At 50.8% G+C, this 26,599-nt stretch overlaps 1 protein-coding gene across 1 annotated transcript in view; it reads left to right on the top strand.

Annotated features, from left to right (window-relative positions):
- EIF2B3 (eukaryotic translation initiation factor 2B subunit gamma) overlaps window positions 1-26,599 on the top strand; it is a 479,361-nt gene that overhangs the window by 304,037 nt on the left and 148,725 nt on the right. Inside the window, exon 7 of the mRNA XM_086952297.1 lies at window positions 22,103-22,233. Within this exon, the coding sequence (XP_086808423.1) occupies window positions 22,103-22,233 (131 nt within the window). The remainder of the gene's footprint in view (window positions 1-22,102; window positions 22,234-26,599) is intronic.

The raw sequence follows: 26,599 nt of genomic DNA, 5'->3' as shown, positions 1-26,599 counted from the left end.
CTGCATACTACTCAACACCCGCTCAGTCCACAAGCACGCCGTCGAAATCTGGGGCCTGCTCGTCACCTCCGCCCCGGACGTCACCTTCCTGGCGTAGACCTGGATGAACACCTCCTCGGTGCCTGACATAGCCAAAGCCATCCCGGACAGCTACAAGATCACACGCAGGGACCGAAACTACAACAAACTAGGAGGAGGAATCGCCATCATCCACAGGAACGCCATCAGAATCTCAACAAACACCGAAGACCACCTCAGCTTGGCCGAACACCTACACTTCCAGATCTGCACCGATCCCAACACGACCCTCAGAGGAACCCTCGTCTATAGACCCCCGGAACCCGACCAAAGTTCAGCGAATCCATCACCGACCTCATGAGCACGCACGCCCTCGCCTCCACAGACTACATCCTCCTCAGAGACCTGAACCTTCACCTCGAGAACACCAACGACAGCAACTCCACAATGCTGATCGACAACCTCGGACTCAAACAACTCGTCACAACACCCACCCACTCCGCCGGACACACGCTTGACCCCATCTTCTCCGCCAGCGACTATGTCTCCTTCAGTCACACCACGAACTCCACTGGACCGACCACCACTGCATCCACTTCTCCTTCAAGAAACACACTGCACACAACCAACCGCAAAGTATCCCACACCGCAGCTGGAAAAAAGTCACTGAAGACCAGCTCATCACCACACTCACCGAGACCCTCCACCTGAGCCCTCGGAGACCGACGCAGCAGCTCACAACTTCAGACAATGGATCAACGACTGCGCCAACACTCTTGCCCCGATCAGGAAACCTTCTTACAGGCGCACCGACCTTAGAGCCTTCTGGTTCAACGCCGAACTCCAGAACTCCAAGCACACCTGCCGAAGATTTGAGAAGCAATGACGCAATCACCAGACAGCCATGCAGCCCTCATGAACGCCTGACCCAAACACCACAAACTCATCCGATCTGCCAAAAGAACCTCCTTCAAGAAACGCATCGACAAGAACGCACACAACAGCAAAGAGCTCTCGAACATTGTGAAAGAACTCGCCACCCTCAGCTCCAATGACATACTGCCGTCACAAGACGGCGATACAACTCTGCGACTCCCTGGCCACCTTCTTCCACTGCAAGATCGCAGACATCCACAACAGCTTCGACACCCAGACGCCGACGACAGACGCCGACACCCCCGACTCAACACCCACCAAATACACCAACCTTCTGCTTTCCTGGCACAACGTCAACGATGAAAACACCATCAAAACCATGAACACCATACACTCCGGCTCACCCTCCGACCCCTGCCCCCACCACATCTTCAACAAGGCAAGCTCCATCAGCGCATCCCAACTCCGAAAGATCATCAACAGCTCCTTCGAGACCGCCAACTTCCCAAAGAGCTGGAAACACGCCAAGATCAACACCCTACTCAAGAAACCCAAGGCGGACCCAAAGGACCTCAAGAACCTTCGACACATCTCCCTGCTCCTATTCCCGTCAAAAGTCATTGAGAAGACTGGCAACGGACAACTGACCCACTTCCTGGAGGACAACAACGTCCTGGATTCCTCCCAATCCGGCTTCCGCAGCAATCACAGCACCGAAACCACCATCATCGCCGCCACTGACGATATCAGGACTCTACTGGACAACGGCGAAACCGCGGCCCTCATCCTCCTGGACCTCTCGGCCGTCTTCGACACCGTCTGACACCACACCCTGCGCACACGTCTTCACGACGCAGGGATCCGAGACAAGACCCTGGACTGGATCACCTCCTTCCTCACTGGCAGAACCCAGAGAGTCCGCCTCCCCCTTTCCGATCCGAAGCCACCATGAACACCTGTGGCGTACCCCAAGGATCAAGAAAAACACTACGGTGGGGTTGGGGCCTGAGGGAGTTTTAAAGACCTAGCTTTGACACGTTCCCTTACGTAACTGAAAAATACACAAGTGTCAAAGGGTCTTAATTAGAAGCCTAAAAGTGATAGAGATGCCTAGCAAAAAACACTACAAATCCTCAAATCAAAGGTAAGTGTGTCAAACCTTGACCTAGGGTCAACAGAAGGTACCCATCAGTCACCATACAGAACCTCCATTCATCATTTGGGATCCCTTTTTAACCAAAGGATGGCGCACCCATCTTTGAAAAATGAGGAAAGGATGGAGACAAACCTCATCTACCAAGCTAGGTGTCAAATGAGTCCTATTACTCTCAATCAGAATTAAGGAAGAGAGCGAGGTGACTAATGTTGCAGTGCAAGAAATGTGAAAAGAAGGTGTATATTAAAATTAGGTGAGGGAGTACTGGAAAAGTTTATTCTGGTGCTACCCACTCCTCCAATGTTAAAAAATCACAGGCAGTGTGTCGATATATCTGCCTAGAAGTAAAAAACAGTTGACATGTTTCATCAACTATTGGACAGCGTTGTCCTTGCTTTCGTCAGGACCTATGTGATTATCGCTACTGGAAAATGTGAAATACAAAAAATGACGTGTGATTCCTTTATTATTTAAGGAATATTTATACGATAAAATACGAGATCACCTGATGTATTGGGTGTCCCTCCTTCGTCCTATTCATATGAACTGTGTGATTCACAGTGTCATAAGAAATGGAGACCTCACCCCTCCTGGCTGCGGCTCAGGGAAAGAATGAAGCACCGCTCTGTCTGTCGGTACTTGTCCGCCGGCATCTAAGCCAAGGATCATCACTCAGCCAGACCCTTTTCAACATGTACATGGCACCGCTCGCCTCCATCGTCCGAGCTAACCACCTCAACATCATCTCATACTCCGATGACACCCAGCTGATCCTTTCCCTCACTAAGAAACCGGCCACCGCCAAATCCAACCTCCACAAGGGAATGAAGGCCGTCGCAGAATGGATGAAGACTAGCCGGCGGAAACTGAACTCAGACAAGACAGAAGTCCTCATCCTCGGATCCTCCCCCACTTCATGGGACGACTCCTGGTGGCCGACCACGCTGGGAGCTCCCCTGACACCCACTAACCACGCACGCAACCTGGGGTTCATTCTGGACTCAACGCTCTCTATGACCCAGTAAGTCAACGCTGTTTCCTCCTTCTTCAACACCCTTTGCATGCTCCACAAGATCTAAAGATGGATCCACACCGAAACTAGAAGAACGGTCACCCAGGCACTCGTCAGCAGCTGGCTGGACTACGGCAACCCCCTTTACGCAGGAACCACGGCTACACTCCAGAAGAGACTCCGAACGCAACAGAACACCTCCGCATGCCTCATCCTCTGACTTCCTCGCCACAACCACATCACCACCCACCTGTGAGATCTGCATTGGCCCCCGGTCAACAAGCGGATCACCTTCAAGCTCCTCACCCACGCTCACAAGGTACTCCACAACGCCGGACCAGCATACCTCGACAAACTATCCTTCTACACCCCGAACCAACAGCTTCGCTCCGCTGACCTCACCCTCGTCCCACGCATCCTCCGAACGACCACCAGCGGCAGATCTTTCTCCCACCTCTCCACCAAGACATGGAACACCCTCCCAGCCCACCTGCATCAGACACAGGACCTCTTGACCTGCAGGAGACTGTTCAAGACCTGGCAGTTCGACCAGTAGCTGCTTTCCCCCACCACCTCAGCGCCTTGAGACCCTCACGGGTGAGTAGCGCGCTCTACAAATGTTTCAATTGATTGATTGATTGACCTGCATCCTCCTCCTTGCCTCCTAAGTCCCATACATAATTGTTTTTGGCCGCTACACACCTCCACAGTACACCTAAATCCCACACACACAGCACCCTATGGGTGCCTTGGACTCCTTTGTACTTCTGAGTCACAGGGAACCACATCCTATTCACCCTGCGCTCCTCCCCACCTCCAGTGTCTGAACCTAGAATACCCGTATCCCCTTTGCATCAGCACCTACTCAGTTCCCAAAATCCACACAAGTAATTTCACACAACCTGCTTCCCAGTCCTCGCGACATTTTCTGAGTTCCCAAGTCTCATACCAGAAGCCCCATATCACTACCATTCTAGACCACCCTGCATTGCTAGAGCCATGGATTCCAACCCAGATATCCCTCACCATGTGGGTCCTAACCCCTTCACATGTCCTTGGTGCTTTGGGCCGACACAACCTGGACCTAGGCTTTTCACACCTCTATAATCCAACTTAGGCTCCTTCTAAGTCTAAGGCCAGACAGAACTCGAGTTCCAGGTTCCTTCAAACTTCCAGAGTCCCTACATCTGCAACCTAGGCCCTTTTGCACTTCCTGAGTCCACGTTACATACGCCATGGGACTCACTCCTGGGTTGTGCGCTTCTGGAGTCCCTAGACTCTATAGTTCCAGCATCCTATAGTCCCCCCACGTCTTTGGTGTACCTGGGCCCCACACCACATGCGTGGTCCCATATACCTTTTTGGGTCCTCACGCATCACTACACATGGTATAACAGACTACAAATGTTTTTACTTGTATCCTGGTCCCCAAAGAGCCTCTGCGTAGCTGGTATCTCGGTCCCTGGCCCTATGCACCACCTGTTGACTAACCCTACATCCATGAGTTCCACACCTCCTGCTTCCTCCAGCATCTCTTTTCTCCACAACTCCTTTATACAGTGTCCAATACACCACCTGCATCACCCAGCCCCACACCACTTCACCGTGGCCCCCATACCTTCAGCTTCCTTTAACGCCACATTTCCTGCTTCTCAGGGACCCACACCTTTTACCGCCTGGTGGTTTTCTGACCCTACAGCTGTTGCTTCTCTTGGCCCTATAATGATGCCCTACTTACCTGGTATCCTACCTCTTATTTGTGTGGACTCTTAACACCTCCTGCATCTACTAGCTACCACGCCTCCCACTTCTCCTGCGTGTCCAGCTTCCATGACCCCCTGGGCCCCCCACGCACGCTCAGCTTCCTTAGTCCTAGGCGCACGCTTAGCTTCCCTGGCCCTCCTGCGCTCTCAGCCTCCATGGCCTCAACCCCACCCCCTGGTGGCGCTCAGCTCCCTGGCCCCATCATGCATGCTCAGCCTTCTTGGGCCCGCGCGGGCCCTCAACTTCCCTGTCCCCCTCCCCCTGTGCGCCCTCAGCTTCCATGGCCTCAATCCCCCCCACCCCCACTTACGCTGGCGCTCAGCTCGCTAGGCCCCCGGGCCTGGGCGTTAGCTCATCTTCCCTGGGCCCTCTTGCGTGTCCTGCTTCCCTGGGCCCTCTTGCGTGTGCTGCTTCCCTTGCCCCCCTCGCGGGTCCTGCTTCCCTGGCCCCCTCGCAGATGCTGCTTCCCTGGCCCCCCTCGCGGGTCCTGCTTCTCTGGACCCCCGTGGGCCCTGCTTCCCTGGCCCCCTCGCATATGCTGCTTCCCTGGCCCCCCACGCGGGTCCTGCTTCTCTGGACCCCCGTGTGTTCTGCTTCCCTGGGCCCCCTCGCGGGTCCTGCTTCTCTGGACCCCTGTAGGTCCTGCTTCTCTGGACCCCGTGGGTCCTGCTTCCCTAGGCCCTCACGCGGGTCCTGCCCACCTGGGCACCCCGCGCCGCTTTCTTCCCCTAGCCCCATGCCCCATCCCGGGTCAGCTCCTTCTCCCGGCCACATCCCCATCCATGTTTTGATTTGTTCTGCATTCGCCCATCAATTGTGTGTCTTTTGCATACTCTCCCTAAGTGCGCCAGGTATGCCCAGATGTGGGTCCTGGGCTCACTGTGCCACTGGAATCAAGCTATCCTGGCTGAAGAGGGGTGAAACCCCGAAACCGGTCCTAGGATGCTTGTTTCCGGTCCAGGGAGGACCTGGCTTGACAGTTTGGGCTGGACTCTTCCCATGAGGCACAGGGTTAAGACTGATTTGCATATGGCCAGGTCTAAATTGGGGTGGCATGGTGAGCAAAAGAATTATGGATTTAACCCAGATCTCTTGACTGGTGGTGAATGTTTTGATTTGTTCTGCATTCTGTGCATCAATTGTGTGTCTTTTGCCATCCCGGGCCGGCTCCTTCCCCTGGACCCACATATTATTTACACAGTGGCTCAGCAAATGTTCATTTCAGTAAAACAAGCATAACACAGAGAGTCTGAGGCAGAATTGGAACGTTTGAGTATATTCGCTCTTTTTTAAGAGTCAAGGACTTCGCCACTGATTCCCTCTAACTACGTACTTGTCAATAACCTGTGGCAGAAAATTGTAAGACCCATGGCCTTATAATAGCATCACATGACATTGGAGCTATATCACAGGAACGTCAGTTTTGCCTTCGACTTAGATGACATGAGCAGATATAAATTGACTTTTGAGCACTGTGTCCAGCTCCAACAACACTTGTGTATCACTTGTATGTGATTTTTGTGACTAGAACTGCTTGGCATTCTTTACTGGAGTAGTACTCTTCCTTTCATCATTTTGTAAAGCGCTCTGATATCCCTCGGGATCTAGTTCGCGCTATATAAAATGTAATAAAATAAAATACAGAGATATTTACCAGCAAATCTGCCAGCACAGTGTTGTCAGTCCATCCCTCCAGTGTCCTGTAATTCTCTTCAGGCTTTAACCTCAATTCATATCTTCCCCAAAGCAGATTGATGTAGGCTTCGCTAAGAAAGGCAATAGCTTGATGGTTAAATCAGTAGGGCTGGCAAGCATCTGACTATGTTCCCTGATCTGGCTTGTGGAAAATGCCAGTGGGTGATCTGAGCTGAGACGTTTTAAGTAAGGGTGGGCGTAGTTGCTAGTCATTACTAGATGTCCCTCACGAGTCAAATGCAAAAGCATTGAAACCCTTTCATGAAGCTGCAGTACCACTAGTCGTTACTAGGTGTCCCTCATGAGTCAAATGCAAAAGCATTTGACTTGAGGGACACCTAGCAACGACTAGTTGAACTGCAGCTTGATTTAATAATTTCAATGCTTTTGCATTTGACTTATGAGGGACACCTAGTAACGACTAGTGGTACTGCAGCTTCATGATGCACTGGGGCAGGGACAGACTAATTTGCATGTAGCCAGGTTCTGAGCTGGGATGGTGCAGTGAGCTAAAAAACGGTGATGGATCAAGCCCTGATCTTTGGACTGGGTAAGAGTGGTCTGCTTAATTCAGACACTCTGTTCATCACCACCCCCTTTTCTGAATCCTTGTACCTAGAGCACCATCTCCCATGCCAGGAACTGTACGAGTATTTTAGTTTCGCAAACAAAATTACGTGGTGCCAGTGTCATGCTCCCTTCTACTCATCCACAGGAAAAGGGCCATATTTGCAGGTCCCAGCTACAAACTTGCACCTCCTGCTGCCCCAGCTAGTGACATCATACGGCCTCACATCGCCTTATGGTAGCGCCAGCAGTGCTTGCTGCCCTCAGCAGGCTATAGATATTTGCCCTTTTGCTGAACAAGTCTGGACCTTAATTGATTGACCCTGCCAACTTTGCTTGATCCTCAGATCCAAGGATAACAGATTGCAGGAAACAGGTTGCCAGGTTGCTAATCAAAGCGATACCAAAGGGGATGATGGACGGAGCGTTTAAGCAAATCAAACACTCACCCCCAGTCAACTGATCTGGGTTTAATCCAGCATCATTCTTTAGCTCACTCCACCACCCCAGTTCAGACATGGCCATATGCAAATCAGTCTGACCCTGTGCCTCATGGGAACGGTCCAGCGCCGAACTGCCAAGCCAGGTCTTCCCTGGACCGGAAAAAAGCATCCTGGGACCGGGGACTGGGGGTGAGTGCTTGCAATGTTCAACGCTCCGTCCATCATCCCCTTTGGTTTTGCTTAGGTTGCTAATCAGGCATCTTCCAACAAGGTTTGTACATAATCCATTTTGGTTGTTTGGTAGAGTTTTTAAGGTTCCCAAGATAGGACGGACCGTCTCTCTGCAATCAGATGTGTTATTGTTCTTTTACACTATAGGTAGTGTGCCTGGTCATTCATACCTCGAAAGAAGAGGCCTTTTCTGTTGGATCAAGTGGAAGGACCATATATGACAGAGTGAACAGGAGTTGAGAACTCCTTAATTCTCTTCTTTTTCCCACTCCTCATCAGTGCCAGTCGCTTGGCCTGGGCCTGGCGTGGCAAACACATGTAATGGCACCGAGGTCTTCTTGGATTCTCCAGAAAGGCGGGTCATTGCCAGTAACTGATCCTCTCACTCACTGAGGACCCCTACAACCTCCAAAACCAACTTTTGCAATGTTATGATCAATGTAGCCAAATGGATGTGAGACAACTGCCTCCAACTCAACTCCGACAAAACTGAAGTACTGATCTTTGAGAAGAACACCTCCTCATAGGACCACTGCTGGTTGTCTGAGAACTCAGACCTACTCCCACACCGACCAAACTTGCAAGCAACCTCTGCATCACCTTAACAGCCATCTGAACATGAAATGACAAGTCAACGCTGTCGCCGCCTCCTGCTTCCACACACTTCGCATGCTCCGCAAAATCTTCAGATGGATCCCAACCAACACGAGAAAGACAGTCTCTCAGGCTCTCGTCACCAGCCGCCTCAACTACGGCAATGCCCTCTACGCCGGCATCTCCACCCAGGTCCTCCAAAGACTTCAGACCATGCAGAACGCTGCAGCCAGACTCATCCAAGACCTCCCCAAACTAACCCTCATCTCCCCCCACCTGAGAGACCTCCACTGGCTCCCCATCTAGAAGAGATACTAGTTCAAGATTGTCATGCATGCCTACAAAGCCCTCCATGACCTAGGACCTGCTTACATCAAACATCGACTGAACTTCCTCCAACTCGTGAGACACCTGCGCTACTCTTCACTCGCCCTCGTGTACTCACGCAAACGCCACAGCGGCGGCTGCTCTTTCTCCTGCATCGCTGCCAAGACCTGGAACAACCTTCCCCTCCAGCTCCGTACAGCATCCTTGCTGGCAGACCTCAGAAAGAGACTCGAGGCCCGGCTCTTCAACAGAGACAAAACGCCCAGATACCCTTAGGGGTGACCGTGTTACACTGTACAAATGTTGTTCATTGAATTAATAGCGTAATGCAAAATTCTGCCCACCCCCGTAGAATATGAAACCGGGCTCCCCATGTTTACTATATCTAACAGAATACTCTTATTGGTATAGGAGTGGGGGCTCCTAGAAGAGCTGGTATCCCCTGAAAGAGTTTGGGTCCCCTGCAAGAGTCGGGCCCTCCCCTACACCGCATGGGCTGCAGGGACCTGTGTTACACCCTTGGTCATTAGTGAACTTTGTAGGGGCAGCTCCTGTCTTCAAAACACGATAACGAGTTGTACCTAAATGCACAAAAGTCTCCTGCACGACAAACGTGTTTACACATGGCGCTGCTTAGGGACTTGCCTTACTTGGAAACAGTAAGAAGTGTTATTAGTGAAGATCATTATGCATCTTACAAGTCATGCGATGCTTAACCCCCGTTATATGCACTTGGGATTGTTCATCAGTTGCCATTTTTAGTTTTTAATACATCTGTCAGTGCCCTCCTTTTTTTTTTTTACGGTTTTATCTAGTGCGAACTTGACCCTAAGGTATTGGGTATCAGAGCGCTTTGCACGAGCACCAGTTGCGTTACATGAGGATACATTCATTTTTGTTGGGCACGAGGAGATTAAGTGATTTGCCCAGAATCACATGATGTTGCGCGTCCTGGCCGAGACTCGAACCTGGTTCCCCAGATTTGAGGTTAACGCCCTGCGGTTAGTCCACCTCCTCTCCTCGCTGTTGTTTGGACCTCCAGGAACGACCCTTCCCACCTCAAGAAAAGGCACAGAGAAGCTGTTGTGACGTCTGCAGAGGTCATTTCATGTATGGACCCTGCTGAGCCCCATCACCTTCTGCAAGCCCCGCTCCCACTGTGGTAGGCTGCGATTTCTGGCAGGGGGCAGCACGCCTCTCAACCCGTCTCCTCAAAATGAGGGTGAACATATGAGAGGGTGATCCCAACCCGGTGAATGAGGAATAAACAGTTTTAGAGGGTGACTTGTTTGAAAAGCGGTGACCTCTTTGAAGTCCCTGCAGGCGCCTTGAGAGGAGAGGCGAAGCCCTCTGGTGGGGTTTCATCCTGAAGAGAATAAACCTGAGAGCCAGATCCAGGTCTTCAAGTGGGATGAAAAAACTGGGGGGCTCTCTCAAGGGGGCGTGACTGATGTAATTAGGGGCGTGGCTTTAAAACATATATACTGAAAATCTGTGCTTAGCATAGTGTGCCGCCTAACTGGTATTTTGCTGCTCCTTTCATTACATCCAGATATATAATACAGCAAGTAACATTACAATTAACTTACAAATTACATTTAACAAGCCACTACTTTTGGCTTTGTCAATGGTTGTTAGTTGCATAACATAAATAAGCAACAACCATGGCTTTGTTACAGTATAGCATATTGAAAATACCTACGTTTTGAAATGATGAGACTATGAAAGAACTATAATGCAGTCTTTGAAGTTGGGTATAGACAAAAGGTTATGGAGTTAGAGGATATATTTGGACTGTGGCACATGGAGAACAAAATAAGGGACCCAGCAGCCACTTGCGACGTGCAGTTCCTAGTTATTCCTGTTCGCTCACTTTGTGGAATACCCGTAAGGTATTCATATAGCCCTATATAAATCAATAAAGGCTAGCTAGTTTAAGGGAAATATTTTGGAGACTCAGGTACGTCAGCAGTAACAATATGTGGAAAAAACACTGTTTTCCTTTGAAAGCCCTCACCCACCGACCTAGTCGGTGGCATGCTTCATCATCGGGCCCACCACAGTGGCACCGAATGTGCCCCGGGTGTGCTTCAACGCATTTCGGGCGCCGCGGATGGACGAATAGGTCCCAGGAGGAACCAGACCGAACTACTCGGTCTCTTTCTCTGCCAGGCGACCCATGAGGCTTTTTACATTGAAATAACAGAAAAAGCTTGAGGGAATCCCCCTCTAACAGTTACAGCGCCTTAGCGTGCGCGACACATAGAGAAAATAACAACACTCACTTAATATAGTTTATTGTAATTTGCACCTTTCACCCTCTTTGGTCCTGAGGAAAGCCAGCTTATAACAAAAGGCACTGGCTGAAACATGTAGACCACACTGGACGCTGGAGGTCATTGTAACTCTCCCTTAAAACGTCCTATTGCCTTTTTAACCTGCTAACAGAGGCCCAGTTTATTAAATATTGCTAAACCCTCGGGTGCTGGGACCTCCTGGATAGCATTTTAATTTTTCACCTTCACACCCCTTCACTGCACACTCAGCAAAATACCAGCTCCGCAGTCACCTGGCGTTGAAGCACACCCGGGGCACATTCGGTGCCACTGTGGTGGGCCCGATGATGAAGCATGCCACCGACTAGGTCGGTGGGTGAGGGCTTTCAAAGGAAAACAGTGTTTTTTCCACATATTGTTACTGCTGACGTACCTGAGTCTCCAAAATATTTCCCTTAAACTAGCTAGCCTTTATTGATTTATATATATAAACTGGGGATACAGGCTAGCTTATCTAGTCCTCTCTCTCTTGTTGATCTGTATATATTCATATAGCCCTATCATGAACTAAAGTAGAGACATTATAACTGTTGTTTTTTTGCTTTCTCATTTCAGAATAATCACAGTAGGATTAACAGATGGTATAGATTTTGTACAGCACCTGAGTATAATTGTTCGATTGCGGACTGTATCACAGTTGGTTTTAGTAGACCAACTATAGGAGTGGAACTAGGTACAGCATTAGAGAACACTAGGTCCTGAAGAATAGCCGTAGGGCTAGGCTAGAAACATCTCGACCGTTAGGATTTGGGCTAATTATTATCTCATGTAGTGCGATGTTTTTTTCGTATTTTTTAATCATACCGACTGGGGGTAACCATAAAAGTAGCATCACCCACTAGCCAGGTTTTTTAATCATACACTTCCTCTACCTCACTCCTCCCCAGCAGAACATTGTGCCTCACATAGTCATTTCTGCCAGTGCTCCTGCGTAGTCCGTCTGGTCGCAGCACGCCTCGCTCCGTAGCGGAACGGGAAGGACCCTATGATGAAGCATAGCACCCAGGGGTAACCCTGGTGGGTGAGGGTTCTAAGTGAGCGAACAGGACAGCTAGAACTCCACGTAGCAAGTGGCTGGGTCCCTTATTTTGTTTGCCATGTGTCTTTGAAGTTGCACCAAAGGCTGTGAAGGGTGGCGCTGCTGCAGAGCTAAGATTTGGTTTTCACCCTGATGGTGGGAGCCCGATAGGGACCCGTCTCGGCACCTGCTTTTTAGAACGGCCGGTGCTGAATACCGGCAAGACCCGGCCCACTTAAAGCCCTGGCCAGAACCTCGTGTCTAGTGTCGTTTCTGGACTCTACACGCTGCACCCGTGTGTTCTTTGTAGTCTCATGATATTCAAGTTGGCTCTCCGTCTTGTGTAATTTGTGTTTTCGAGTGTTTGCCGGCAGCAGGTATCCTGCTGGAGAATACAAAGTGCGAGCCCCTAATAGGGCCCCTCGGGAGCCGCGCGCGCTCGCCGGGCGGAGGGGGCGAGGGCTGGTAGCCCTGGGCCAGCTGCAGGTTTATATTATGGTGCGGCCCAGACTAAACCAGTCACTGCTTCTCCAAACTCCCTTTCATCAGGCGCACTGTCACCTGCGTCTGCTGGCACGCCCAGCTGGCACGGGCCGGGAGGGAGAGCTGCCAGGGGGGCACCTCGCACGGTGGTCCCCGCCTCCGAAAACAAACACTAGGCCCGCTCTGTGCGTAAACACCTGAGATTTAACATGTGCCAGCCACATGCCCGGAATGCTCACCTCTCGAAGAGATGTCTTCCCATATATACAAACATAATGAATACTTCCCTTGTGGTCATGGGGGGGTCAGCGAGGAGCAGAGGGGCCCAGGCGCGCGCACTCGAGGCGTGTCCACAGCGCATGCGCCGCAGACCAGGGATTCCTTTCTGTGCCGTTCGTTCTTTAACAATGTGTGATCCTGGGCAAATCTTTTCTCCATTCTAGGCTCAGGCCTTTCTTTTGTAACCTTAAAAGATTTCAAACACACAAAAGTGACGGGAGGACTGCTTGGAAATAAGGAAATAATGTAACTGCTGGCAATAGCTCTGGGTGGAAGTGCAACCAGTGGGAGGGGGGGGGGGGGGTGCGGGGGGCGCGGTGGGGGGGGGGGGGCACAGACGCGCACATGCACACTCACTCACATGCTCACTCACTCACACATGCTCGCTGGTCGCACACACACACACACACACACACACATGCACGCACCCACACACACGCACGCACACACACACGTACACACACGCACACACACACATCCATTCACAACACTCACTCCCAAATATTCATACACGCACGCACCAAACATTAAAAATAAAATCATACTTACCTGCACAGTTCTGCCTCGGGTTGGGACTGCTGCCTTCCCTCAGTGGCTGACCTCCCTGGAGGGTTGGGACTGCTGCCTTCCTTCAGTGGCTGACCTCCCTGGAGGGTTGGGACTGCTGCCTTCTCTCAGTGGCTGACCTCCCTGGAGGGTTGGGACTGCTGCCTTCTCTCAGTGGCTGACCTCCCTGGAGGGTTGGGACTGCTGCCTTCCCTCAGTGGCTGACCTCCCTGGAGGGTTGGGACTGCTGCCTTCCCTCAGTGGCTGACCTCCCTGGAGGGTTGGGACTGCTGCCTTCCCTCAGTGGCTGACCTCCCTGGAGGGTTGGGACTGCTGCCTTCTCTCAGTGGCTGACCTCCCTGGAGGGTTGGGACTGCTGCATTCTCTCAGTGGCTGACCTCCCTGGAGGGTTGGGACTGCTGCCTTCCCTCAGTGGCTGACCTCCCTGGAGGGTTGGGACTGCTGCCTTCTCTCAGTGGCTGACCTCCCTGGAGGGTTGGGACTGCTGCCTTCCCTCAGTGGCTGACCTCCCTGGAGGGTTGGGACTGCTGCCTTCTCTCAGTGGCTGACCTCCCTGGAGGGTTGGGACTGCTGCCTTCCCTCAGTGGCTAACCTCCCTGGAGGGTTGGGACTGCTGCCTTCCTTCATTGACCACCTTAGGTCAACCAATGAGGGAAGGCAGCAGACCCAACCCTCCAGGGATCTCCGAGGTAAAACTACGCATGCAAGTATGATTTTATGGAAAGGGCGCAGTGCTTCGCTCGTCCCAGAGTGGGATGGGGTCAGTGAAACTGCTGACCCAACCCCACTCTGTAACGATGTGCCAATGATTGACACTCAGCCCTGGGCACTTCCATGCTTAAAACTGAAGTGTCCAGGTCCGAGGCAATCAGTGATGCTCCCCCTCATCACAAGGTGGAGGGCCTCAAGGCGCTTCACCAGGCTGAAGATGTCACGCCCACAGGAACTGTGTCTTCTTTAGCCTGGCAAAGTTCTGCTCCGGCAGCTAGCAGCCTGTGCACTTAGCGCATGTCTGGCTCCTGGCTGCCTGACCTGAAAGCAAAGAGTGTTTGTCAGGCTGACCTTTGCTCAGCCTGAAGGATATTCTTTATAGTGGCCAAAAGGTGAGGGGACATAGCCCCTCAGTCCATTAGGACGAGGCGCTGCTGATTGCAACCCTTCAATCTTCTCCAACTATGCCAATCTAGACAGAGGCAGCCTTATGCAAATCAGTACCCACCCTCCGCCTCATGAAAACAATCCTTCCCGAACCGTCAGTCGAAGTGCCCTGCTGGTGGGACCACAAGCCAATCCAGACCCGGTCCAGCCTTGTCAGCTCTTGTTAGTGAGGTGTGGCTGTAATCCTGTGTGTCATCAAGCAAGGGACCCCTGTCTGGACATTTCTTGGCCACTTAGTTACATCAAACACACAGAGTGATGGCAGAAATGCTAGAAAACAGGTTCACCACTGGCATCGCCTCCTTGTATTATTCCAAACATCGAATTAGCACACCAAATTTGTTCAATTACTCGCACTGCGATCTGGTCGACCCCTGACCCCCTTTGCGCTGGCACCTTTTGGCATGGTCTCATTGAAACGTCAAGCTCATTTCCAACTTTGGGGACTCCTTGGGATGCTATCTCGAAAAGAACAGAGGTACAGTGTCCTCCTGACCATCCTCTAGAAGGGTACTCAGTTGGGGTACACAGCAGGGATGCCCTCTATTGTCTCTGCTATTCATGATAGCAATAGAGCCTCTTGCGGAGTGGCTGCGCATCGATGCGTAGGTCTTGGGGTTCGATATGAACCCAGTATTGTCGGACCGCATTGCCCTTTACGTGAACGATGTGGCGATCTTTTTTCACATCCTGAGGATTCTGGTCCATGAATACTGCAGATATTTGGGGAGACATCTGGCCTTGTCCTCAGCTTATCCAAGTCTACTATTTTTACATCCAGTACCCCATCCCCAGATTTACGTTGCGTGGCTGATATACCAGTGGCTGGTCGGGGATTAAAATATTTAGGTGTGTTTGTCACACATGGCGCCGTGCTGGCATGGGTGATGAATATCCAGCTGCTGTTGGACAGACTGCAGTGGATGTTCAAACGTGGGCCGCCGTCCTAGGGTGGTCCGCCGCCTTTTATATCCACTACAGAACAACCCTTATGCCTTACCTAAATCCTTTTCCCCCATCTTCACTCTTTACTCAGGCGCTTCCTGTGGAACTACAGGACTCTCCCTGTGGTACTTACCATGTGCATCTGGTTGAGACATCTAGCAACAGATTCCTTACCTTAGAGTTTCACAGGCATCATACTGGATCCTGAAGAATTTTAATCGAGCAATACCCTTCCATGCCGTTAGGCGGCATCGGTCAGCTCCGTGTGACGTCGTCCGTGTGAACTATATAGGTGCCACCTCGGTGCACTGACGTCCGTTCTTTTCGAGCCAGCCTGCGCAGATCCATGAAGAGAGCTACCCACTTTTTGACAGGCTTTTTTCAACATTTTGTCAACGATTTTTTGGTGTGTAGGTTTTTCCAACATGTCAAAGAGACTTCTCAATTCAAACCGTGCGGCATCTGCCATCGTGCTATATTGGAGACGGATCCACACCTGATTTGCCTTTTGGTGCCTGAACCGTGACCACGACTCAAAATCATGCTCTGACTACCAAGCCATGGGCCCGAAAGGTTTGAAGGAGCGGTCCCTAAAGCTGCTTGCGGCCTGGAGCTTAGCACTGTGTTATTTGCCCCAGAGGTCTCTTTCTCGATCGCGAGGAAGGTTCGGGCACTGCTCTGGGAGTTTTAAGTCCTCGTCCTCCCACTCAAAGTTTTCGGGTCGGCCAGGTAAGACGCATAAGAAACAGGAGAAGTGAAAGTGTGCTTCGACTTCTCCCGGTCTGTCGGCGGATGTGTTAAGAGTCTCAGTGATCTAGGCCTTATTCTGCTGAACCTGTGCCTGGGTTGGCTCCACGTTTCCCCGGCTCCCGGGAGTCTGAGTGACCCCCGCCCACCTCAAAGAGTTCTATGATGCTATGTGCCTCATATTTGGGCGGCCTGACCCTTCCCGTGCCCCTTTATGACCTGGAGGCACAGAGGGGGCTCCATCTGGTTTTGCTTCGGCAGCTCCAGCTCCAATGCACCCCAGTAGATCCGGTCGTGGATCCGGACCGATGCCAGCCGAACCTCTGCGACCTTCCCCGGCGCTGGCCCCGACACCTCAGTTGCCCCCAGGAGCGACAGCCCCATTCTATTCACTGACGAGCCGGATTTGCACCTACCAACGTAGATTCTGGAGCAGACAGCACCCTTGGGTCCTAGGTCAGTTCCTCTGCCTTATTTTCAAGGGCTAGGAGTCGAGGAAGATTGGGAGGGTCGCTGGACCTTTTACAAGACTGCCTGAACCCCAGACCATCAGCTCCCTTCGGTCGAAGTCAAGATGAACATATTGACAGAGGTCCTGCAGCCGGGTGTCTCCTCCTCCGAAACGCTCCTGCCATTCATTGAGGCTTTAACCGATTTCCGTCTGGGAACCTGGTCCAAGCACAGCACAGAGGCTCCTGTGACTGGACAATCGCCAGCTGGCATCGCTCTGCACCGGGCCACCCACATTTTCTCACCAACCACCCTACCCCTGAGAGCTTTGTGCTCCAAGCCTCTACTTCTCAAGGTGTGTTCCCTTCCACACTGCCACACAGGGAATCCAAGAGGCTGGAAAGTTAGGGCAAGAAAATGTCTTCGCCAGTCTTGCATTGCGGTTGGTGAACACCTCATGCCTATTGGGCCTCTTACTCCCACTCCCTGTCGGAAACGGTTGCGCAAGTGTTGCCACAGGTCCCGGAGACATCCTCTCCCAAGCAATATCAGACCGGAGAGATGCTGCAAAGTTCACCATTCGTTGTGGACTTGACAGGACCAACACGCTGGGCAGAGCAATGTCATTAACGGTGGCTGTTGGACACCACGCCTGGCTTAGAACTTGTGGCTTTTCTGGGGCGGTCCAGGCGTCCCCGTTGGGCATGCCCTTTGATGGCCCCTGTCACTTCAGAGACAAAGCAGACATGGCCCTGGAGCGCTTTAAAGACTCACGGCAGAGTCAGACTGGCCGAACAGGCACCTATCATTTCCCCAATGGGCCAGAGGGGTGAGGGTCGGTTTTGTACCTGTGGTGGCCGGTTTCGTTCCCGTGGTCGCCGGTTTTGTCACTGGGGGCCGGTTTTGCGGCAGTGCTCCAATATCGGCCCCCTGTAACAAAAGCAGGAGCAGTGCTTCTTGCTAGCACATGCCATCCCCGCTCTCAGGGCTGGTTGAGAAGCAATCTGCCAGGGATAGTTGCTGTACCCAGTCCGGCCCGGACTCGCGGGCTACGGCCAAGTCCTTGGGTCTCTCAGTGGGCACACGTCCCTGCCTGCTGTCAGTTGTGGCTATGGAAGTGGTTTCAGTCATGCAAGCCATACCCCAGCTACAAAGCAGCGCAAGTTCAGCAGCCTTTGTGCATCCGTGGGCGCAGCTCGTTCCGACCCTGTGGGTCGGGCGGCCAAATGTCGGGTCAGTCCACCCCAGCTTCCAAACCATCTTAGCCCGACCCTTCAAGATCATGGACGGCCAGTTGGTGGCTGGATCATCTATCACCTTCACCACTGACAAAACATCACGTTGGACAGGTGGGTTCTTCAGATAGGCTGAAGGGGCTACTACCTCTTCATCCAGGCCTCCAACTTACGACCGACTGTTTGAGGATCACCTGACTTTGCTTCAGAAGGAAGTCATGACTCTCTTGGCCAAGGGAGCCATAGAGAGGGTTCTGCACCAGAAGTAGGCTGTGGCGGTTAATCCTGCTACTTTTTGGTCCCAAAGAAGGAAAAGGGCCTGCGCCCTATCCTAAGTCTGCAGGCTCTCAACTACTGCCTCAAAAAAGAAAAGTTCAAGATGCTCTCTCTGATTCAGGTCTTGTCTGCCCTAGGCACAGGAGACTGTATTGTAGCGTTGGACTTGCAAGATGCCCATTTTCACATTCCTGTCCTGCTGGATCATCAGCGCTACCTGCGGTTTACGGTGGGCCACAAGCACTTTCAATTCACTGTGCTCCCCTTTGGCCTTACCAGCACACCTCTGGTGTTCACTAAAGTGATGCCGGTGGTCGCGGCAGTTCAGCGCAGATCTGGGGTGTCACTCTTCCCCCCTTTCTCGACGATTGACTGATGAAGGCGGGCTCACCCCAGGCTGTTGTCTTCTACCTCCAGACTACGGCGAACCTCCTGCATTCGCTGGGGTTCACTATGAACGTACCAAAGTCACACCTGACTCCCTCTCAGACGCTCTCTTTCATCAGAGCTGTTCTGGACACAGCGCATTTTCAGGCCTATCCTCCCAAGCGGCGAGACCAGGTTATTCAGGCTATGATACTGATGTTTCAGCCTCAATCCTGGATTCCGGTGAGAATGACTCTGAGGCTGCTGGGCCTCATGGCCTCCTGCTCCCTGCTTGTGACATATGCCAGATGGCATATGTGGGACCTGAAGTTCCAGTGAGCGCAGCATCAGAGGAATCTCTCAAACATCGTCCAGATCTCTGAGGGAACTGCACAGGACCTGCAGTGATGGATGACAAACCACAATTGGCTCAGAGGCAGAACCCTCTTCCTTCCACAGCCAAATTTCACAGTAGTAAATTGTCACTTCTGGGATGGGGTGGCCATCTGGGAGAGGTGGAGATCAGAGGGCTCTGGTCACAGGCGGAATCGGGACTCCACATCAACTTGCTGGAGCTCTGCGATTTGGCATTGAAAGCCTTTCTACCCTCCATCAAGGAAAAGCTAGTGCAGGTTTTCATGGACAACATCACCGCCATGTGGTACTGCAACAAACAGGGCAGGGTGGGGTCGTGACCGTTTGCCAAGAGGCCCTGCGTCTTTGGACATGGCTAGAACAGCAGGGCGTATCCCTGGTGGTTCAACACCTGGCAGGTTCTCCGAACGCCAGGGCAGACAAACTCAGCATTTGATGCCTTTAGGATCAGGAATGGTGTCTTCATCCTGAGGTGGCGCAAGGTATCTTCAGCAATTTGGAGAGCCTTGGATAGAACGCAGAGAACCTGCAGTGTCCGCAGTTCTGCACGCTGAAGTTTTCAAGGCGGCTCTTGATCAGAGATGCTTTTCATCTTGAGTGGCACTCAGGCCTCCTGTACACCGTTCCCCCATACCACTCCTGCCCAGAGTTATCAAGAAGTTAATGAATGATCTGGCCAAGTCATTCTTGTGGCTCCGGATTGGGCACGGAGTGTCTGGTATCCCCAGCTTCTGTATATGAGCATCGAACCTCCGATCAGGCTGCCCCTTCAGGAGGATCTTCTGTCGCAGCTGCAGGAGAGGGTCCTCTACCAGAACCTGTCAACACTACGCCTTCTTGCATGGAAATTGAGTGAAGGAAGTTGATGGCTTTCGACCTTCCTCTCGAAGTCTGTAATGTTATTCTGCAGCCAGGCATCCCTCCACCAAAACAGTATATGCATGCCGATGGAAGAAATTTGTAATATATTGTGCAAAAAGAGACTATTGACCCTTTTTCTGCTTTCCTTTCTGATGTTTTGCTTTTTATTTCGACCCTTGCCAAGCAGGGCTCTGGGTACCCTAAGGGAGTATTTGTTGCCTTTGTTTGCATCCCCGAGGCTGCCAGACCAACCCTCCTTATTGAAATCACCCATTGTAAATAGATTCCTGAAAGGCCTTGTACATATGTTCCTTCCTGCCCCTTCATTATGCCTTAGGGGGACCTTAATTTGGTTCTCACTTTCCAAATCTGTGTTCCTTTTGAGCAACTGCACAATTGCTCCCTTCGGCTGCTCCCTATAACAAGCATTGGCATGGCCAATAGGTCTCGCCTTTGGGACCTTATAAGTGTTTAGCCATGCAACAGTTGATGTTGTTGCCCCAAGGATATTGTGCTGCATAACTAAATACTTATAAGGTCCCAAAAGCGAGACCTATTGCCTATGCCAATGCTTGTTCTTATTTAGGGTCCACCTGTTTCTTTAAAGAGAAAGGTAGGACCAGAAAACTAGTTTGCTACTGAAATTTCTAAAAGCTGAATAAAAAGCAAGTAAGTAAAAACATTAGTCCTTAAATATAATGCACGAAAAAGCCTTAACTTAGAACCAGGAATTAAATGTAAGTCACCCCTCCTCCCAAATTCTTGTACCATTGCAGCAATAAATCATGCTGTAAGGAGAGTTAAGGAATTGTGTCCTCCAAAGGCAAAACAACGGGCCGTTTGAACTGCCAAATTTAAAAGAAAAATGTTTCTATTTTCGTCATTTGAGGAAATAATCGTCCTTCAATCACCATGTTTTACAATAGAAAAAAAAATGTGAGACTGTCTCACTTAAAGAAAAATGTTAATGAAGAAAAAGGAGTGCTGGTAACAATTATACTCTAGTGTTAAAATAAAATTCAACCCAGTAGGTTTTGAGAGTTGGGCATTGGTAGATAAGGTGTGCTAGATCCCCTTTTTCCTTGCTGCAGTTCCAGCATTTCTCGTTGTACCTGAGACCTAGCGAGAACAAGCGTGCCGGGGTCTAAAAAGCCTTATGGAGTAGCCAGAATTTTGTCTGTGAGAGCACCAGTGAGATTTTATTGCGTGAGGCAGAAGTCCATAGTGTTGCCAACTCTTGTTCGTCCAGTGTTTGTTTTTCCAAGTATTTAATTGTCTTACTGGGAGAAAATCTTTGGGTTTATAAACAGGGTACTGGGCTTTACACTAACAACTGAATTCTCCTCCTTCGCCACCGCATTTATGACCACAGAACTAAGATCTGAGCATGACAAGGACCTACTTGACCTGCTGCTGACCGCAGCGGGGAAAATGGTCCTAGCCAATTGGAAGGACACAAGTAAGACCTCATACAAGGGCTGGTTCAACTGGATTACGCACCTCAGAGGTGCGGACAATATTGCACTACATAACTCGTCCTGGAAACCAGCAACCAGAGAGATGTGGAACTCACTCAACACATACCTTGACTTCTACGAACCTCCATGAAACCAATCCTCCCTGGCGACACCCCCCCCCCCCCCTGCCCCCGTTAAGTGCGGTAAAAAGAATGTAAATGTGCGCAAATACTATGGCCCTACGGAGCGGTTGGACCGACGTGTCTCCCTATCGCGCCATAAGCAAGCCAGTGATGTGGCGACTAGTCACGCGTTTATAAGCCTCACAATTACAGAACCTTCATTGTGCCCTTCTTTCACTCCTTTCTCTCCTTGTTTTTTCTTTCATCTTTTTTCTTGCTCTCACTAAACCACGTAAGGTGGGGTTAGCTAAGCATATGTTTCGAAGTGACTGTTAACACTGTTGTACAAACTACGATTGGCAAACCTTGGAACAGAAATGCTAATGTCTTGTCTATAAAACTCAATAAAATAGTTTAAAATCTGAAATAAAATTCAACATTTATAGTTCAATTTTTTCATAGGCATAGATTTAAACAGCTTACATTTGTAATCCTTTTTCACGTTTCGCGTTTGGGCCCAAGATTATAAAACATGGTCTCAAACGGGATTCTGTCCCATGTGGCAAAATATAATTTTTCCTGGGGCTCTATAATCGCTGTCCTGGAACTGAAGAGGTTTGCTGTACACCCAATGTAAGTGGAGGTCCCTGTAGATGGGGCCTCCTGCAGGGCACAACACTACACTTCACACAGCGTCATGGCGCAATGTTGTGATTACCAATCATACCACTCTTCTGTCCTCAGGTCCTTCTCATCCATCCGCAGAGAGCTGGTTCCATATCTTGTTCGGAAGCAGTTCTCCTCGGCTGCTTCATCACGGGCTAACCAAGAGAACAAGGAGCAGGAGGCCAAGAAGAAGGAACAGAAGCCTCTGGGTGAGTGCACGTCTCCTCTGTGCCTGTGTGAGGTGCATTGTGCGGAGACAGCCCTGTGTGAGGTGCATTGTGCAGAGACAGCCCTGTGGGAGGTGCCTTGTGCAAACAGCCCTGTGTGAGGTGCCTTGTGCAAACAGCCCTGTCTGAGGTGCTTTGTGCGGAGACAGCCCTGTGTGAGGTGCTTTGTACGGAGACAACCCATGGGAAGGTGCCTTGTGCAGAGACCGCTCTTTGGGAGTACCTAGTGCGGCAACACCCCTGGGTGAGGTGCCTTGTGCAGAGACAGTCCTGGGTGGGAGGTCTATTGTGCAGAATAACCAATTATCCATGGGTCTGGCAAGCTTAGACCAGCATAAAGAACACACAGTACAAGCAAAAGGCTCCTATTCATACATGGGGGAGTCCTTTTATAAGGACGGAATCAAATCACTCACCGAAGTGACATGCTTCATCATCTGGGATCTCCTCTTGGCTGCAACACCTAGTGCAGCCAAGGGCTACAACCCCCTCACTGTGAGGGAGGAGCTCAGAGATGTTTTTATAGATACTATTCAGTTGTAGGATCTACTCAAATCCACCTGATGTAAAGCACTATCGTTTTTTGAGTGATGGGGGCATTGCACAATGGTAATGTGATTGAAACGAATACAACCTACAAAAAACAGTTGTCTCCGTTTCGATGGTGTACAATATGTTAATAACATCCGTTGGTTATGAGTAAACACCTCACCTCACCTGGCAACAGCTCAGGATGTGAGGCACCGCTCTGTCCGTTGGTACCCCGGACTTCTCAAGAGCTGCGACTGTAGTTACCCTGTGCAGAGACAGCTCTTTGAGAGGTACAGGGTGTTTTTCATAGAGTTCACAGTACATAACCACTTCCTGTTGTATAGATCACAATATAAAACTTCTTCTTATTGCACTGGTCTGGTCACTGGTCAGAGAATACACAGTGTAATACTAATCGTGCTGAATTTGTTAGAGTCCAGGAAGTAACACCCCTTCATTTGTTGGTTGGCAAGAAGTTCACTAGGCGAACTCATTCCTATTGCATTTGTAAGAGAGTTCACAAAGTATAACTCATTGCTGTTGAAATTTTCAGGACGTTCACAAATTAAAACCCCATCCTATTGTATTTGAGGAACGTGGTTCGGGAGGTTCTCGGGCAGTCTTAAGTTACTGGACCTTGGCTATGGCAAAAGGTGTCTTTAATCTCAGTTGTCCTGGGGTCTCCTTACCCTTGACTCTTAAACTGGGGACGGTCAGGGTACGGAGAAAGAGCAATCCAAACCTCACTCAGGGAGGTGCAGTGGTTTAGAAATGTAGAACTCAGCTATGTACAAATCTAACAACAAATGAAGGCTCAGCCAGTGCTTTTTATGTAAAACTGAGACATACTTAAATGAACATACCAGTTAATAATCTACACAAAAGTACAAACATTTGCAAGATTTCTGATGGGAGTACACATTGAAACCCATTGCGGGATAGCCAGGGTGTATGCAGATTGCATACCATAAAGAAATATCACACTTGGCAACTACCCCTGTAATTCTAGTTTTTTCTCATTTTCTGCAAGGTACAATATGACAATGTGTGCACCTGCAGGTTCTAACCCTAAACACTAGCAGTGCCAATAAATAAGTCTTTTGCAAAACAAAGCTTTTCACAATCAACAACGTTAAGCCAATTGGTTTTGTAAGTAATTCACAATATAAAACGAGTGGCCTACTGCCTTTGAAACCATAGTAACTGGCGAGTAAAGCAAACGAATTGGCTTTAAAATCAACATAAGCATAGCCATGTGGTATCTAACTAAAGAGAAGCATCAAACATTGTAAGCAGACCCACAGTATACTTTGAAATAAACATTAAGTCTCTCTCTGGATACACAAAGTATGTACTGCGACCAAACCTAAAAAGGGACAGGTCTCTTAAACCCCTTCCTGTTCCATTTGTAAGAGAGATCATAGTGTGTAACCCATTCCAGTTGTATTTGTCAGATAATTCCAGTTGTAAAGCCCCTTCGTCTAGTGTTTACCATGTAATACCCATACCCATTCATGGTCTGTATTCCAGGGAGCCCACCACTATTGCATTTGTCTCGGAGTTCACAATGTAAAAGTCCCTCATGTTCCATTTGTCAGCGAGTACGTAACCTAAACCTGTTCCTATTGCATCTGTCAGAGTTTACGTTGTGAAACTCCTCCCTACTGGATCGGCCATGCGGTTACCTCATGAAAATCCCTTCCTACAGGATTTTGGAATGGATTCTGCAGTCACAGTGCACCAGCACCAATTCCCCTACCAGTTACAAGCATTATAACTACTTCTTAAGAGTCCAATGAGATGCTTAAGGCAGACAAAATCAACATGCAGGCAGAGGCAGATTTATGTCTTAACCTTTTTAGGTCGAGCCCAGACGAAAGCAAAGCAAAGCTTTGCTGTCTAGAGCTCGACAACTTATGTTATCACTTTTGGGGGAATGTGGACAGCAGACTGACACGCGCTTCTCCTGCCGGAGATTTGACCTCGTGGGCGTGCTTTGGCGCCTTGGCTGCTTGTAACGTGCATCGCGGTGCGCGCACGCCCAGCCCGGCGCCGTGCACATCCCCTGCCACAGATTCCCTGAACACACATACACACATGCACACGCAGGCAGGAAGGCACACACACGCGCGCACCCCCCCCTGCTTCCCCCCACTCACCAGCACCCCCCGCCGCACACACACAGGAGCGCACCTACACACACGCACGCACACACACATACAGAGACGCCGCCGCCGCCACATACAAGCGCACCCCCACCCAAGCCCCACTTACCGCCATTCTAAACTTCTTCAGCCTCCGCGGGGCTCTCCCTCGGGCATGAGAGCCCCGCGTCACCAGCACTGCTTCTCTCCGTGGGCGCGTCCCGCCCCATGGAAGGTTTCGCGCACGTGGCCCTGCCGGACTAACCATGCTAGCACGGTCAGATTGCGCTGTAGCCTGATCCGACCCAGATCAGCCCCGAGGATTAAAGGGGTGCCTTTCGGATGCTGGCCGACGAGGCAGCGCCTTGTGGCCCTTGTGAGCTGGCACCGGGCTGGGCCCGAGAGTCGGAGGTCATCCGGTGAGAAACAGAGTAAACTGGAACTAGGAGCTTCTGGGAGAAGAGGGCCATTTGTCCGGTCAGACACCAGAACCAAATTGAAAAGGCGCTCTCTGTAAAATTATCCAATAATTGTTTTCAGGTCTGCGAGTGGTTTGACTAACTGAGCTACCGACTGAGAGTGAGTGAATGCATGGCGAGTAGGCTAGGGAAGCGACTGAGTAAGCGAGTGAAGGAGTGAGTGTATGGCGTGAGTGAGCGAATCAGTGATTGAGTACATGAGGTTAGCGAGCAAGGGAGCGAGTGAGCATGGGCTGAGTAAGGAAGGGAGTGGATAGCTGGAGCGAGGGCACGAGGAACAAATTGAAGGACTGAGTACTTGGATGCGCTGACCGTGGAAGTAAACACCAGGATGGTGAGACAGCCGATGCCGTGTGTAAGAGACAAAGATAGTGAGGACGTTGTTACTAAACGGAGGAGCGAGAGGCGCAAGTATCACTAAATATGAAAAGTGAACTACCTCCAGGCGCTGGCTGGTTTAACTGAACAAGAAAATTTCAGGCGACAAGTAACCTCCCTTGGCGTTCTAAGGAGTGACTGCCATGCGCGGGTGTTCAGAGACGAGTCCCTCTGCTCATCGTGCCCCGTTAGCTGGGCGTGGTCCGGCCCTTTATCACTGACATAAAAATGTTTCGTCACCTTAAAGCACCCGCAGCCGCCGAGCCTCCTCGAAGCGCCTGACCTCAGAGCGGAGACGCGGTGCAGGCAGGTCGAGTCTGCGAGACTGCTGCAGGGAGGGGCGTCGGCCTGCTCACAAGCCCTACGCCTGCCCCTGTGCTCACTTCAAAGCTGAGGCGCCTTGATGCGCCGGGTGAGATCAAGGCACCTGCGTGTTTCCAGACCGTGCGAGGCGCCAACCGTGCCGCACGTGGGATCACAGCAAGTGTATGTGGGGGACACCAGCGCTATGCGGGAAAACTACAGCGACAAAGCGACATGTGCCCCATCTGTCTGTCCATCTATCCACCCATCCATTCAATCCATTCATCCGCCCATTTACCCCTTTGTCCATCCATTCACACCTACATCCATACAAATGTTCATCCGTCAAGTGTTTCTGACCGTCTGTCATAGATGTATTGGTGTTCACATTCATGCATTCATCCAGCATGCAGTCTCATTCCAGTGTTTGTCATTGTTCCGCCCAGTCTGCAATATCCACCCATGCAGCCAAACAAACCGTAGTCTAGTATGTCTGCTCAGCCATTCTGCAAT

This window comes from Lissotriton vulgaris, chromosome 1_1, assembly GCF_964263255.1.
Source record: "Lissotriton vulgaris chromosome 1_1, aLisVul1.2, whole genome shotgun sequence".
Taxonomy (NCBI): domain Eukaryota; kingdom Metazoa; phylum Chordata; class Amphibia; order Caudata; family Salamandridae; genus Lissotriton; species Lissotriton vulgaris.
Note: the sequence above shows the minus strand (reverse complement) of the source record. Positions and strands in the feature narration are given on the sequence as shown.